This window comes from Saccostrea echinata, unplaced genomic scaffold, assembly GCF_033153115.1.
Source record: "Saccostrea echinata isolate AGI-Se365-2 ecotype Australia unplaced genomic scaffold, CSIRO_AGI_Sech_v1 ptg000009l, whole genome shotgun sequence".
In the NCBI taxonomy this organism is placed as follows: Eukaryota; Metazoa; Mollusca; class Bivalvia; order Ostreida; family Ostreidae; genus Saccostrea; species Saccostrea echinata.
The window spans coordinates 27,698,074-27,713,710 of NW_026889758.1; the positions used below are offsets into that span (position 1 = coordinate 27,698,074).

Genomic DNA, 15,637 nt, shown 5'->3' on the forward strand with positions numbered 1-15,637 from the left:
CTTACCAGCGTTGTTGATGTATTGTGATCGGGCGCGGAATGCTCATAATTTTGTTACGTTTAAAAGACGCCATGCTTGAATAAACGTTGTGTCAATCTCAGAGATGTTTCATCAATTATAAGCCCTGTTAGGCATATCAACATGGTGGCAGCGGTGCAAACTTGTTGTTAGTGTTACCGGTCGTCCCTGAAAGTGATGTATCGTGAACTCTTGTAAGTTTTTAGTGTCAAACTTTGAATTTTGTTGTCAACACGTGCTCTGTACACAACCGCCATATTGGATTCAGACTTGATACTCAGTAGCCTTAGATTTTTATTCGGAATGGGTGATCAGGAACAAGCTGTAGGACCTGTAAAGGTGTACAATTGTCCGTTTAGATTACCTCCCCAGCTTGAGTTATCCTCTGGAAATGTTTCCGAGAACTACAAAAAGTGGAAAAGACAAGTTGAAGTTTACATGTCAGCTTCAGGAGGAATCGACAAGAGTAAAGAGGTGCAAGTAGCAATTATTTTGAGTTGTGGTGGACCTCATGTCGTCGAGATATATGACCAATTTCAGTGGGAAGACGAACCTCATAACTACAAGAACTACTTTTAAGAGAAGACAAACTGACTTTGAACAGAGCAATTCAGATATGTAGGGCATTTGAACAGTAAAACATACATGTGAAAGAGCTTCGAGAAAACATTACTTCATCGAGCAAAGTGAATAAACTATCTACAAACAAAAGACAGAAAAACTTCACCAAGCACAAAGTGACACATAAACAGAAAAGTGATTCACGGCCTTCGTGCAAGGAAAAGAAAGAGTGTGATTTCTGTGGTTATAAACATGAACATGGTAAATCAAATTGTCCGGCATGGGGCAAGAGATGTGACAAGTGCAACGGACGAAATCATTTTAAGTCCAGATGTAAGAAAATACATGCTGTAGATGAAGACAGTCCAGAGTTAGAAGATAGTTGGCTCCTTGCGTTGAGAAACAGAGACATACATAGCAAAGACATCATTGCGATAATGAATGTAAATGATTGCGACATACGTTTCCAGCTCGACAGTGCAGCTGATATAAATACTATTTGTCAGAAGTATGTGAAAAAAGAACAGTGTCGTTCATGTAATGTTCGTCTAAACATGTGGAACAATACTCGTATGAAACCCCTGGGTGAAGCTGATCTTGATGTGATCAATGTGCGCTCCAACATAGTTCAGAAACTTAGATTTGTGGTAGTGCAAAACAATCTTACCTGTCTACTTGGCAAGGATGCAATTCAGGACATGGGACTTGTGTCTGTGAACAGTGAAAAGTTCATATCAAAAGTTGGATTAGAACAGCCTCCTGGTGACTTGGGCATTGCAACTCTGAAAGTTGAGTATTCAACCCAAAGTACTTCCTTGCAGGAAAATACCGATTGCTATCCAGGACTCAGTGAAGCAGGAAATTGATAGACTTGTTGATCGAGGTGTTTTAATACCAATTACAGAACCAACTATGTGGGTTAGTCAGATGGCAGTTGCTCACAAGTCAGACGGAAAATTGCGAGTTTGTATAGATCCACAACCTCTGAACACAGCTCTGATACGAGAGTACTACAGATTACCTGTATTAGATGACTTACTTCCAAAGCTTACAAATGCTAAGGTATTCAGCAAACTTGATGTTAAAGAAGCTTTTTGGCACGTTCGCCTTGATGACGAATCGAGCAAACTTACAACTATGATAACGCCATTCGGGAGATACAGGTGGGCTCGTTTACCTTTCGGATTGAAAGTGTCTAGTGAAATCTTCCAGCGACGGTTAGACGAAGCATTATCGGGACTGGAAGGTGTTTTTAGTATTGTCGATGACATTATTATTGCAGGATGTGGTGACAGTGAAGAAGCAGCAAAACGTGATAATGAACTCAAGATGCAAAAAGTTCTTCAGAGATGTGAAGAGAGACACATCACACTAAATAAGGATAAGGAAGAATCCGGACTTCGTGAAATTTCATTTCATGGACACAAAATTTCGAAGGATGGTATCAAGGTCGATGAAAGTAAAGTGAAAGCTATCCTTGAAATGCCAGCACCGACTGATGTCTCTGGAATCAAACGTTTATGTGGAATGGTTCAATACATGTCGAAATTTCTACCAGATTTGTCAAAGATATTGGAACCGTTACGACTACTTACCCGTAAAGACCAAAGTGGAACTGGGACAGCAAATGCGAGTCAGCATTTCAGACACTGAAACGTAAATTGACGGAAACACCGGTTCTAGCTTATTTTGATCCATCAAAGGATGTCACACTGCAAGTCGACAGCAGCAAAGAAGGAATTGGTGCCGTACTACTCCAAGATGGAAAGCCGGTCGAGTACGCATCAAGAGCTCTTACACAGGCAGAGAGAAAATGGGCTCAGATAGAGAAGGAAGCTTTATCTGTTCTCTATGGACTTGAACGTTTTGATCAGTACACTTACGGAATGAAAGTTTTCATTCATAACGATCATGAACCATTATCTGCTATATTGCGCAAACCATTAGGATTGGCACCTAAAAGATTGCAGCGTTACTTCAGATATGACGTAGAATTCGTATTTGAGAAAGGAGTTAACCTTGTGATAGCGGATACGCTAAGCAGAGCTTTTCTCATGATAACAGAAGGAAGTGTGGATGAGCGTCACAGGATTCTATCTGTTTCGACATTAACGGATAATGACATACCGGATATCAGAATCCAAGAAATTCGCGATATAACAGCTAAAGATGCAGAAATGCAAACATTGGTCAACACCATAGCTAATGGATGGCCTGAAAACAAACAAGATCTACCTACAAGTGTGCGTCATTATTTTGATTTTCGTGACACTCTAAGTCTTGAAATGGACTCATTTTGAAAGGTGAAGCAGTCGTCATTCCGAAGACACTTAGATCAGATGTGAAGATTAGATTACATAAAGCACACCTAGGATATGACAGTATGATTAGGAGAGCTCGTGGTGTGATATTCTGGCCTGGGATGAAATCCGATATAAAACAGATTGCAGATTATTGTGGGATTTGTCAGGAAAGAAAACCCAGAAATTGTAAGGAACCTTTAATTCAGCATTCAACATGTGAATTTCCCTGGCAGAAAATTGGACTAGATTTATTTGAGATACAAGGAAAACACTACATGGTTTCAGTAGGCTATTTTTCCAATTTTATTGAGGTAGATTACCTACCAACAACAACAAGCACAAGAGTGATTTCGTTGCTTAAGAAACAGTTCTCTAGATTTGGCATACCAAACGTTATAATTTCGGATGGTCGACCACAATTTAGATGCCAAGAGTTTCAGGATTTTGTGAAGACCTGGAAGATCGACCACAAATTCTCATCTCCGATGCATCAGCAAGCAAACGGAAAGGCTGAATCGGCAGTGAAGATCATCAAAACACTGATGCTAAAAACACAGGAGGATGGGACAGACCCATATGAAGCGTTACTTGAACAACATTGTACCCCAAGGCAGGATACTGGTCTAAGCCCAGCACAGATGATGTTCAACAGAGAGATACGTGCTACACTCCCAATGAGATGTCGAGTGAACAATAATTTTGGAATAGCAAAGTCCAAACACAGATCCAGACAGATTTCCGTGAAGAAATCGCATGACAAAAATGCACGAAACTTACCTGAAGTCGATATTGGACAGTCCGTTTATTTCCAACACCAGGAAGGACAAAACTGGAAGCTTGGGAAAGTGATCCAAATACTTGGACAGAGAACATACGTTATTGCAGACTCACAAGGAGTCGAATATCGAAGGAACCGAATTCATTTTAGACCAACTAAAATACAGACCCATATTCGTGATCAATCTCCAGTTCGTGAAGAACCAATCAACAAACGTGAACTCTGTGAATTTCCAAAACCAGTTAGTGAACCAACAAGCGAGTGTATGTCCAGCAAACGGATACCGGTAGTTACAGGCTCGATTGAACAACATAGCGTTCCAAACTCGATTTCAGAAACTGTTGTCAGCAAGCCTTCTTACAAGGATATTACACCAGATACTCGTGCAATGCCAATATCGCGTGAACCGTCGATAAGGATTCGTAGGAAACCAGCATACTTGAAAGACTATGTCCAAAATTGATTGAGATACTGTTTAATTCTATTTCATTATTTTGTAAAGAAGTTCTTTAACAGTTATTGATCATTCATGAAATATTTGGAGATAACGAACAGTATTCAAGCTCAAAAGTCCATTAATCAATACAAAATAGGAGCAGAGCAAACACGGACCTCCAAACATCAGAGGTGGGATCAGGTGCCATGGAGGAGTGAGCATCCCCTGCCGACCGGTCACACCCGCCGTGTGCTCCTTGTCATGATCGGGAAATAACGGAAAAATCCGTCGACAATTCAGTGTGTAAATAATGGCCTAACAATTAGTGTGCAAAATGTCAGTCAGCATTTGACTCAATGATAAATTGTATTTGCTGACAAAGTCATTGTATCGACCATAGAACCTACGAAATGATGACTTTAAACGAGACAGCTGATATTCTTGTTTCATCAACTTATTTGTCAATAATTTACCTCGTTTTAGAAATTGTACATACGTAGAGCATGCTCTTGCGTATCGAATCAACTGAGAGATATATACCCCGTATGCAGGTGATGAAGGTATATTGCTGCATAAATAAGGGAAGTTGACGATTGAAAAGTTAAAGTCATCACGTTTATCATAAAGCTTGGTTGTTAGATTACCATTAACGTCTTTTTCAAGTAAAATATCCAAATATGAAACAGATGTGTCAGACTCTGTGGTATCTTTTATCTCAAGTTCACAAGGATATATCATATCGACATAAGAATGGAAATAGCCATTGTTAATTGACAATACGTCGTCGATATATCTAAATGTCGAGTTGAAGGCCACAGCAAGTGTTTTCTTCTCTTCACGTACAAGATTTTGGACAAATTCTGCTTCATATGAATACAAAAAAAGGTCTGCTAATAACGGGGCGCAATTGGGAATTCCAGTAGATTGATGGAAGACCTGGTCTCCAAAAACCACATAGTTATTGTCAATCAGAAACTCAAGCATCTTTTTAATGTCAACTTCAGAGTCATTTGGGAAATGTTTAGTTTAAGTGTTTACATTGTGTACATCTTTCTCAGAAGGGGGGATGTTGATGTATTGTGATCGGGCGCGGAATGCTCATAATTTTGTTACGTTTAAAAGACGCCATGCTTGAATAAACGTTGTGTCAATCTCAGAGATGTTTCATCAATTATAAGCCCTGTTAGGCATATCAACAAGCGTGGGCTGTGTGTGTGTAAAACCTATGTATCTCTGTGATTTACGACGTTACAATGCTTTATCCCTTATATACAGTGTATTAAATTATTAGGGTTACAAATTGTCAAAAATTTAACAAAACAAAAACATTAAATCACAATGTAATATGAAAATATTCTCATGCTGTGTAACTTCAAATTTGTTGACACACTGTTTGGACCAAAAAGATGTATTTTAGGTCACCTGAGTCACTTAGGTGACCTATTGCTATCTGTTTTAGTCCATCGTCGTGCGTAACATTTGAACATTTTCTGCTTCTACTCTGCAACGGCTGTACCAATTTCAACCAATTTTGGCATAGAACATCATTAGTGAATTTCATGGTCCATTAGGAATGGGGCCAAATCCATCAAAATGAGTGCAATTTTAAAAATCTTCTTTACTCCTGGACATAAAGCAGTTAAACTGAAGGATTGTAATAAGCATTTAGCCCTCTACCAAAATTGTGAAATTCATGTCCCCTGGATCATGGGTTCTGGAGTTAGGGCGAGGCTCTAATGATCATATAGTGAAAATACATACATTCTTTAAAAATAATCTTCTCTCCCCCTATATATGAAGCAAATAAAGTAAGTGTATGGTTATGATGATCAAGGATGCCTCTTTCAAAACTGAAATTTGTGGCACCAGGGTGAGTGGATCTGCATGAAGGTGGAAGGGGGCTCTATTGATTATATACTAAAAATGCATTATTTCTTCCATAATTGTTGGCCCCTAATTCAGTGGCTCTAATGTTAGGACGGCGCTCTATTGATCATAGAATGAAAATGTATAAAATTCCCCTTCTGTATATAAAGCAGATAAACCAAGCTTATGGTAATGATGATCAAGGGTGTTTCTTCAAAAATTGTGAAATTTGAGGCCCCAGAGTGAGGGGTTCTGCGGGAGGGGGGCTTTATTGATTATATGTTGAAAGTGCATTATTTCTTTGAAAATCGTATTCTCTGCTCCAAAGTATTTACATGTAGCAGATAAACCAAGTATATAGTTATGTAGTATATAGCTATGATGAGCAAGGATGCCCTTTTCAAAATTATGATGGCCCTAGGGCCAGGGGTTCGTGGGGGGGGGGGGGGGTATAGATATGAAGTGTTAATCTTCTTCTCTTCCCGTGGGTATTTAACATTTAACAGAAAAAAAATGATGAACAAAGATGTTTTAGCTCTACTGGTCAGAGACCAGAAGAACTTATGCGATAGTAAGGTGTCCGGCGTCCGTCTGTCTGTCTGTAAATAATTTTTCAAAACGCTACACCTCCTACAGTTTTGGTCTGATTTCAATATAACTTGGCACAAAAATAGATTACACTAAGATACATAATTTAGTCCATCAGTTTCTGATTTTGATGAACGGTGTTGCCATGGTTACTAAAAATGGAAATTTCTGTGAAATTCCTTCAACACGCTACTCCTCCTACAGTTTTGGTGTGATTTCAATATAACTTGGCACACAAGTAGACTACACTAAGATACTTCACTTAGTGCATCGGCTTTTGATTTCGATGAAGGGGGTTGCCATGGTTACTAAAAATAGAAATTTCTGTAAAATTCCTTTAAAACGCTACTCCTCCAACAGTTTTGGTCTGATTTCAGTATAACTTGGCACACAAGTAGACTACACTAAGATTCATAATTTAGTGCATCGGTTTTTGATTTCGATGAACGGTGTTGCCATGGTTACTAAAAATAGAAATTTCTGTGAAATTACTTTAAAACGCTACTCCTCCTACAGTTTTGGTCTATTTCAGTATAACTTGGCACACAAGTAGACTGCACAAGGATACCTAATTTAGTGCATCGGTTTTTTATTTCGATGAATGGTGTTGCCATGGTTACTAAAAATAGAAATTTCTCTAAAATTTTTTAAAACATTACTCCTGCTACAGTTTTCGTCTGATTTTAATCTAATTGGCACACAATTGGACTACACTACGTTACATAATAGTGTATATCGGTTTTTGATTGCAGTGAATGGTGTTGCAATGGTTACTTAAAATTTCTCCTCCTACAGTTTTCGTTTGATTTCAATATAACTTGGCACACAAGTAGACTGTATTTAGATACATAATTCTATTTTTTGCTGCATGTTGCAAAGTTTTAAAATCCAAGTGCTACTTTTCCTTTGTTATACGTACAGATCAGTAGAGCTACAGTCTCATCAGAGACTTCTGGTTTCAAAAAATTTAAAATCCATAACCCCATGGTCAGGGGTTTTGGTATTTGGGTGAAGCTTTTTGAATTTATAGTACAAATGCATTATTTCTTTGTAAATCTTTTTCTCTGTCCCTTGTTATTAAGGAAGCATACTTAGTACATGGTTATGATGAGCAAGTGTGTCTCTTTCAAAATTGTGAATATCTTGAGCCCTGAGTCAGAGGCTGTAGTATTAAGGTGAGGCTTCATTAAATCTATCGTGAAAAAGGATTACTTCTTTGAAATTTTTTTTCCTCTCCTGGGCATCTGGGAGGCAAACGGAGTATATAAAGATGTAATAAGCAAGGGTGTTTAAATTCTGTACCCTTTGATTAATTTATTAACTTCTACTGAAAGAAGTTGCTCCCCTTTGCTGTGAACCTATGAAAGTTAACCACTGAAAGTAATATAAGTGAAAAGGTCAGTTGAATACAGGAATTATATTTTACTATGCCCCCTTCGAAGAAGGGAGGGCATATTGCTTTGCTGTTGTCTGTTGGTCGGTCTGTATGCCTGTCGGTCCACCAACAGTTTCTGTTCATTTTCTTTACAGAGGTTGCACATACTGAAATGAAATTTGGTATACAGATTTATCATAAGAATATCTAGGTCAAGATCCGTTTTGGGTACGATTGAGCAATTTTTGACAGTTATGCCCCTTGGACTTGGAAAAATTCCAATTATTTGGGGGGGGGGGGATTAGTGTTTCACAAACATTTCTTGTTTAAAAAATTCTTTTATAGTTTTTAATGGTCAAGTAGACTTTTGAATTAAAGATAAATAAAAATCGGACAAAAATACACTGTATCTTTGTCATTGTACATTAAGTAATCTTCAAAAGCTAAGAGAGGCCAGTTTGACGGGGAATGAAAAGTTTTAACTAATGGTGCTTTAGGATGTTTTGTTTAGTCCACATGGGGATAGTGACAAATGGGGAAAAGTACAGGCAAATAAAGAATTTGTTGATGAGTACTAAATATTTTGCTGATCCCTGATCATCCTATTCCTCTTGCTTTTGGGCAATATAGCGTCATTTATCAGGTCATTTTGTTTTAATCTATGGATCGTAATATTATTCTCAGGTGACCGTTAATTAATTAGAAGGCACAGTTGTCTGTTATGGCATATGATCTCTTTTTGTAAAAAGATGGGACAATAAAACATGCCTTGTGTCAAGGATTACAACCCTTTGGCATGCAAACGATTGTTTTTCGGGTTTTCGAAAGAGTATATGCTCTTTAGGGGTCGCCAGGGAAACCAAAAACTTTTTAAAACTTATCCTAGGAGATTTTACACATGTACCGCCGAAATATGTCCGAGATTCTTTCGATTTCCGTGAAAAACGGTAAACACTCTTTTTAATAAACGGATAACTTACCATTTTATTCCTGCTATAGTTTTTAGTCCTACTAAAAGAGTAGAGGAGAAAAATGCGACGGACCTAATCGGGATTCGAACCCGGGCCCCCTGAATCGTCAGTCAGGTGCTCTACCAACTGAGGTATCTGGCAAACGGCGATTGAACCCGTCTGACCGCCACATTTCTCCCTCCTTAATGGTCTTCGGTCCCCGAAAACACCAACCCAGACTCTTCCCTGGCAGGTCTTTCACCTGTCACTTCCATAGCATAGTAAGGCACCAAATGTAATAGGAGAGGCGAAAAATGGATTTGATCCCGGGCCCCCTGAATCTTAAAGCTTCAGTCAGGTGCTCTACCAACTGAGCTATCTGGCAACCAGTGACCGATCGAGCCCGTCTTACAGCTACGACAGTGATTGTATTTACGAAACAAGAGGCCCAAAGGCCACAACGCTACCTGACGACTCTGGCTTGTAAAAAGCAGAAATCGGTTAAGTATTGATTTATGAAACCCCTACAACACCACTCCTCCTGGCAGGGGAGGGTGCATGATTTGAACACACTTGAATCTACACTAACTGAAGATGCTTTCATATATTTATATGACTAATCATGGCTTTAAAAGATTTTAACATCCCCCCCCCAAAGTATTCATATGTAAAAGTTTGACCATCTACTGTGGCCCCGCCCAACCCCTGGAGATAATAATATTAACAAGCTTGAATCTACTCTTACTGCGGATGCTTCCATACCAATGTGACTAATCATGGCTTTGCTGCTCATGTGGAAATTTTTGCTATATACTTTTTATTTAAAATTTTGATCCTAACCCCCGGGGGTTATGACTTGAACAAACGTGGAATATACACTATATGAGGATGCTTTCAATTTATAAATATGACTGATCACGGTTTTGCTGTTCTTGAGAAGATTTTTTTCCTACATCTTCCTATGTATAACTTTGATCCCCTGTTGTGACCTCATCTTACCCCAAGGAGTTATGATTCAAACACACTTGAATCTACACTTGAGAATGCTTCTTTATTATTGTGACTCATCCCAGCTTTGTTGGTCAAGAGAAGATGATTTAAAAATAATTCCTATATATTCCTGTGTATAACTCTTATCCCCTACTGTGGCCCCACCTTACTCCCCAGGGTCATGATTTGAATAAATTTAAATCTTCACAACCTGAGGACGCCTCTGTACTCTGTATTAAAATATGATTAATACTGATTTTGCTTGACATGACTTTTAAGTTTTAAAAACTTTTAAAGATATTTCCTATACATTCCTATGTATGACTTAGATCCCCCTATTGTTGTCCCACCCTATGCCCGGGGGTCATGATATGAATTTACTTGAGACTACATTATGAAATGTAGATTTCACTTAAGTATTAAGTTTTTGGCCAAGTGGTTCTGAAGAAGATTTTTAAAAGAAGACGCTAAATTTTCACTAATTCTTAATTATCTCCCCTGAAAGAAGGTATGGCCCTTCATATAAACAAACTTGATTTCCCTTTACCCAAGGATGCTTTGTGGCAAGTTTGCAATTGGTTGAAATTGGCTAAGTGGTTCTGGAGAAGATGAAATTGTGAACGCCAACGACGACAGACGAATTTTGATCAGAAAATGGCTCAGGTGAGCTAAAAAGCAGATGAAAGTTTTAATCAGCTTACTTTTACGGATAATATACTATCTGCAAGCATTTCTTGTTCCTCACTTATTGTTATATACATTGTAGTGTATAATCCTTTGAACCTCTTTGTTACCCTATTTTTTAAGGGAGGAGAAAATACGGTTTCAATACAATTCTGGCCCTGTACTTTTGTTTTGAATGAAATTGTGGTGAGAAATTTAAACTTCCTGATTCTCATTTTACACATTATGCATATATCTGAAAATGGTAGTGGGTAACAATTGTGGACACTCTTTCCTTGGGGAAAATAACTCCTTAAATGATTCATTTTTAGGTTGTTCTGAAAATCATACAAATTTAACAAATGATTTCTTATTTCCAGAACGGCCCTTCTTTATGCTATATTCTTTCCTGATTTATCAATTTCATATAATTCATTAAATCGTATTTAAGCAAATTTAAAAACATTTTGAAAACAGCAAATTTTTATGGCATACAAAGCCCAAACCGTACCTTCTTCTTCGATAAAGGTATCACTTTTCCGTTTTAAGGACATTTTACAAGCATATTTGGCAAACTGAAATTACATGCAGAACCCGCCTCATTGTTAATGAAGATTGTTCAGAAATGGTGAAGATACGGAGGTGTCAAATTATTTTAGAGAATAAATAACCGATCTGTGTGCACTTAAACATTTATAAAATATTGATTTCTATCAAATATATTGTGAGTTTTTATTTCGATTTCAGTGTTACATAATATGCTCTCTTTTCCCGAAGGACAAATAAAGAATAAATGCGTAAGCAAGTGCAGTTATATTATATATGAAACAGAGGAGCTTCCTGTAGAAATGCGAGTGCCTATTGTGTGAGATTTCCATTTGATTGCGAGCTTCTGTTGAATGTAACCATAATTTTTCTTCAAGCAGGAAATACGTCCATTAAAATATATAAGGTACATAAAAAGGTAAAAGAACGTTATTGCGAAAACTGCTTTTCTCATGAAAATGGAGGTATTAAAGAGGCAACAAATCTCTTTTGACGCAGGCTTTTGTTAGTTTCTAAATATACTATACGACGGAGAGGAGCTCCTTCATCGTACACTTTATTGACAATTACAAAGTTGGGTCTGTTAATCTGAAACACACAGGTCAATTGAATATTTGATTTACCAGACAGCCCAAGTCACTCATTCACTTTGGGGTTAGGGGTTTCGACGACCATTTGATTCTGAAAGGGTATAGCAGATTCTTTGGAAATAAATAAGCTGTCCTTGAAAATGTTGTAAATGAATAATCTGTCCTCCACTGGGAAAAATACTTTAGCAAGAAAATAAATTGTGCGAGGTAGTGAAAATAAGCTGACTCAACACAATTTGCCATTCCCCCCTCCTAGAATCAAATGGTCGTGCCTTTAGATGTCTGACGTGAAAATGTGCCCAGGCTTGGAACAGATGTCTGTTGTAGGACATCAATTTGTTCAATGAAAAATAACACTGTTGGTAAAGGAGGATATATGGGGTTCACGGAGAAAATTAGCTCGGTCAAATCAATCAAACATAAAGGGCCCCGCTAAGGTTATACAGAAAGCAGAGATGGGAGAACTACAAGAAGTAATTCAGGTAATTTCATCGGATGCAGATAGAGGTGAATTGGGGGTATAATGTATATTAGGGTACAACAAGAAATTGCAAATCGTTATGTATGAATGTTAGTCAGTTATTCCCCTCGCAACAAAATTAGAGGGGATATAGTAACGCGGTTGTGGGTAAGCGAGTGCGTGCATACGCAACGGAAGTTATGCAAGTAATGATTTATATCGGGATCGATGTACTCTTGTAAGAGGGATGCTCCTCTTTGCGGTGCCTTTTGTGTTTTATATGACGTAATGTAACACGGCAGCTGTCTTTTTATTAGTAGAAGGTTTAGCTTTGAACAAGTGAAATTTTGTGGCATATTCTGTGGCCTGTCGGTAGTGTAACAAAAATCCTTGATTGAGAAGATTAAGGGTCGTATGAAGTCCGTCAAAAGTCATTGTAGCGAAACGACATACCTTTAACTTATCAAGGTAAACTCACAGCTCAATTTCCAGAAGCATCTAGAAAAAAAGTCTGAAAGTCTGTTAAGACTGACGGACAGAGTATAAAACTAAAATTCCCACCGCTTTGACCTAAAGGAATATACAAAACATAATCAATTATTCGTAATCTGAGCTTTTAGAAGAGAAAAAGAAAACTTTGATTGATTGATTGGTTGTATGTTGTTTTACGAGAATTTTTCATTCATATTGAAACGTCACCATAAACCGGTGAAGGGCTTCAAATTCAGACCTTTAATCGACACTCAGGGCCATTGAGCAATGAGGGTTCTTTATCGTATCAACATCTTCCGCGACACGGGGCCTCGGTTTTTAAAGTCTCATCCGAATGACCCGCAACTTTCACTTCAAAGTGCCGAGTCCTTGGCGAAGGAACAGTTGCTACCTATTATTTATCGAGTTAGGTCAGTCGCGGTCGTGATTCCAACACACGACCTTCCGATCATGGAGCGAGCGTTCTACCGACTGAGCTACCATGACGGTAAAAAAAAAGAAGAAAAAACGGTACAAAATAATGCACCCTTCTACAAAAACAAGTAAATTAAATAGCATCACAAAGAATTCAGCTAATCACAATAGCGAACACTCGAGATATCCAATTGATAGCTACAGCATGAACTGCAACATGACAGAATAATACATTTTGTCTCCTTTTTAACGAATTTATACGAACACAAAGTTCATGTACCGAATAATCAATATATTGCAATACTTGAGTTGCGTGTGCATTATTCTCGTACAATATATATTGATGAACAATAATGGTATCAAATGTATTGAATGTCTACCAGATACAACTTAATGCATTGCTTCGGTTTCACAAACCAATGCGGGATACAAATAATTTTACAGCAATACATCCAAAGATTCATTTTTAAGGCTGATATACGATCTGAATCTTACTTAGGGATTCAAGGGCATTCTGCTCATTTAGACGATATATTCCGCACTCGCGGTGAAGAAGCCAGGAAATGGTTATTCATCATCTGTTTTTTGATCGTCACATTTCGTTAATATATAAGTTTCTACTTGTATCCTAAACAATTAATTGAATTAGAACGGAAGACTCTGCGTAATGAATCCTTGTCGGGAGATCCATCATGATTCTGTAAAACAAACAGACAAGAAAGCTACACTGTTCATATATTATAAAAAGTACAGATTTGGGGGTTGCGCTGTGGTTGCATTCTCAACTTCGTGTTTTAGTTACCAAGAAGAGTGTTATATTAGATTACTTGCAGGAAACCGAATTTCCCCCGAGAAAGTTGGTAATTCCAAAGAGTTATTAACCTAGTTTACTTGTATCATATGAATCCAATAACTAATTCTGGTCGAATCGAATTTATTCCCTGTTATTAATTACTTTTGTGCAATTTCAAGTCACAAAAAACTAGTAGCGAGATTGTGGCATAGCTGTAAAAATTTAGATCCTTCACTTTAACTGTGTAGTTCTATACGCAGGAATTCAAGGCTAATCTAGATGTGAGAGTAAATGGTAAAAGACAACTGACTTCCATACTTCGTTTAGATTGTACAAAAAAATCTTAGAAATCAGTTTTAACTCACTTCCTTAAAAAGAATACACAAGAAAAAAAAAAGAATAAAATTACTCTAATGTCAATAAAATCAATGATTTTTATAAGAAAAATTACAAATTACAGGATATTTAGCCTACTTTGTTTAAAAATATTGGACATTCTGGAATGTGTTTTTTGCCATCTACATGTGATTAAACTGTCTGTTATTGAATAACGTGTATCGTTTGATTCCTTCAAAGTAGAGACCTGACATTTAAACATTTTTGTGAGGAGTTTCAATGTTCTATCTGCAGTAAAGGTCAAGTACATGTTAAGAGGTCAAATATCATGACGTCATCTGATTCCTTTTTGGGGGACTTTTTTTTAATCTCCAGAATGTCTTCAACCTTTGGTCAAGTTTTCATCATTTTTTGTTCTATTTCATGAATTTTCTTGATTATTTGTTCAATTTGAATTGCACATTTTCCTCTACAAGATTTTAAAGTGTAGCATATTTATATTTAAATTTGCATCAGAGTTAATTCAAATACATGTATACTGGTATCAATATATTTTACTGAATTATAGTATCAAAAAGGTTATACACAGCATCACACTTATTTGTATTATATCATATGATATTTTTAAACACTTGTGGGAAATAGCAAATTTATGGTTCCGTTTCCCTCGGCAGGAAACTATTTCCCTCGGAGACTTCGTCGCCTCGGGAAGAAATAGTGTCCTCCCTCCGCGAACCATAAATTTGCTATTTCCCTCATGCATAACTGTATACCATGTGGTCCAAAAAAATGCGAGGCTCAATTTTTTATATTACATATAAAGGGAGAATGCATATCTTAGTTTCAAAAAAATGAACTTAAGAAAATTTTGTCTATCTGTACTACCTCATTTAATTAAATCGGTCGAACATGAATTCATTATTCAAGGAACTCAGTATTATGTAATTGAGACACCGAATTTGAATATGATGTTACGGATGGTTATCCACTTACAGCATACAAGAAAATTATTTTTTTTTTCAAGTCCTATCAGCAGTCACGAATGCATTGAGTCGCTCTTAAGCTGATATTTCTCCTTCGTGGAGGGTAAACTCGCATGCTATTTTCGACTTTCCAAGAACTTCAAAACTATTTCAGGGGATATTACCACAAAGCATCGTTGCTGAAATGTCTTGTCATTTGAAGGAAATGTCCTTGGGCATTAACGGTCACTTGAATTTAATTTTCATCTAAGTCATTCAGGTGACATTGCTATCACTGGCTATTCGTCGTCTTTTAAACTTATATTTTTATTTGAACATTTTCAACTTCTCTGCAAATACTGGATCAATTTCAATTAGTATGAAGTTTCTCTTTGTAAAGAGCAGCGAAAATTATTAATTTCACCAATCCTTAGGATTGAGACCAAATGGTTAAAAAATCATGCGATTTTGAAAAATCTTTTTATGCCCCCGTATCGAAGATTCGGGGGTATATAG

At 37.2% G+C, this 15,637-nt stretch overlaps 1 protein-coding gene across 1 annotated transcript; it reads left to right on the plus strand.

The window, feature by feature from the left end:
- Positions 1-2,962: 2,962 nt before the first annotated feature.
- On the plus strand, positions 2,963-4,123 carry LOC133182605 (uncharacterized protein K02A2.6-like). The gene has a single exon (XM_061317451.1). The coding sequence runs from the start codon at positions 2,963-2,965 to the stop codon at positions 4,121-4,123; it is 1,161 nt and encodes a 386-aa protein (XP_061173435.1).
- The last annotated feature ends 11,514 nt before the right edge of the window (positions 4,124-15,637 follow it).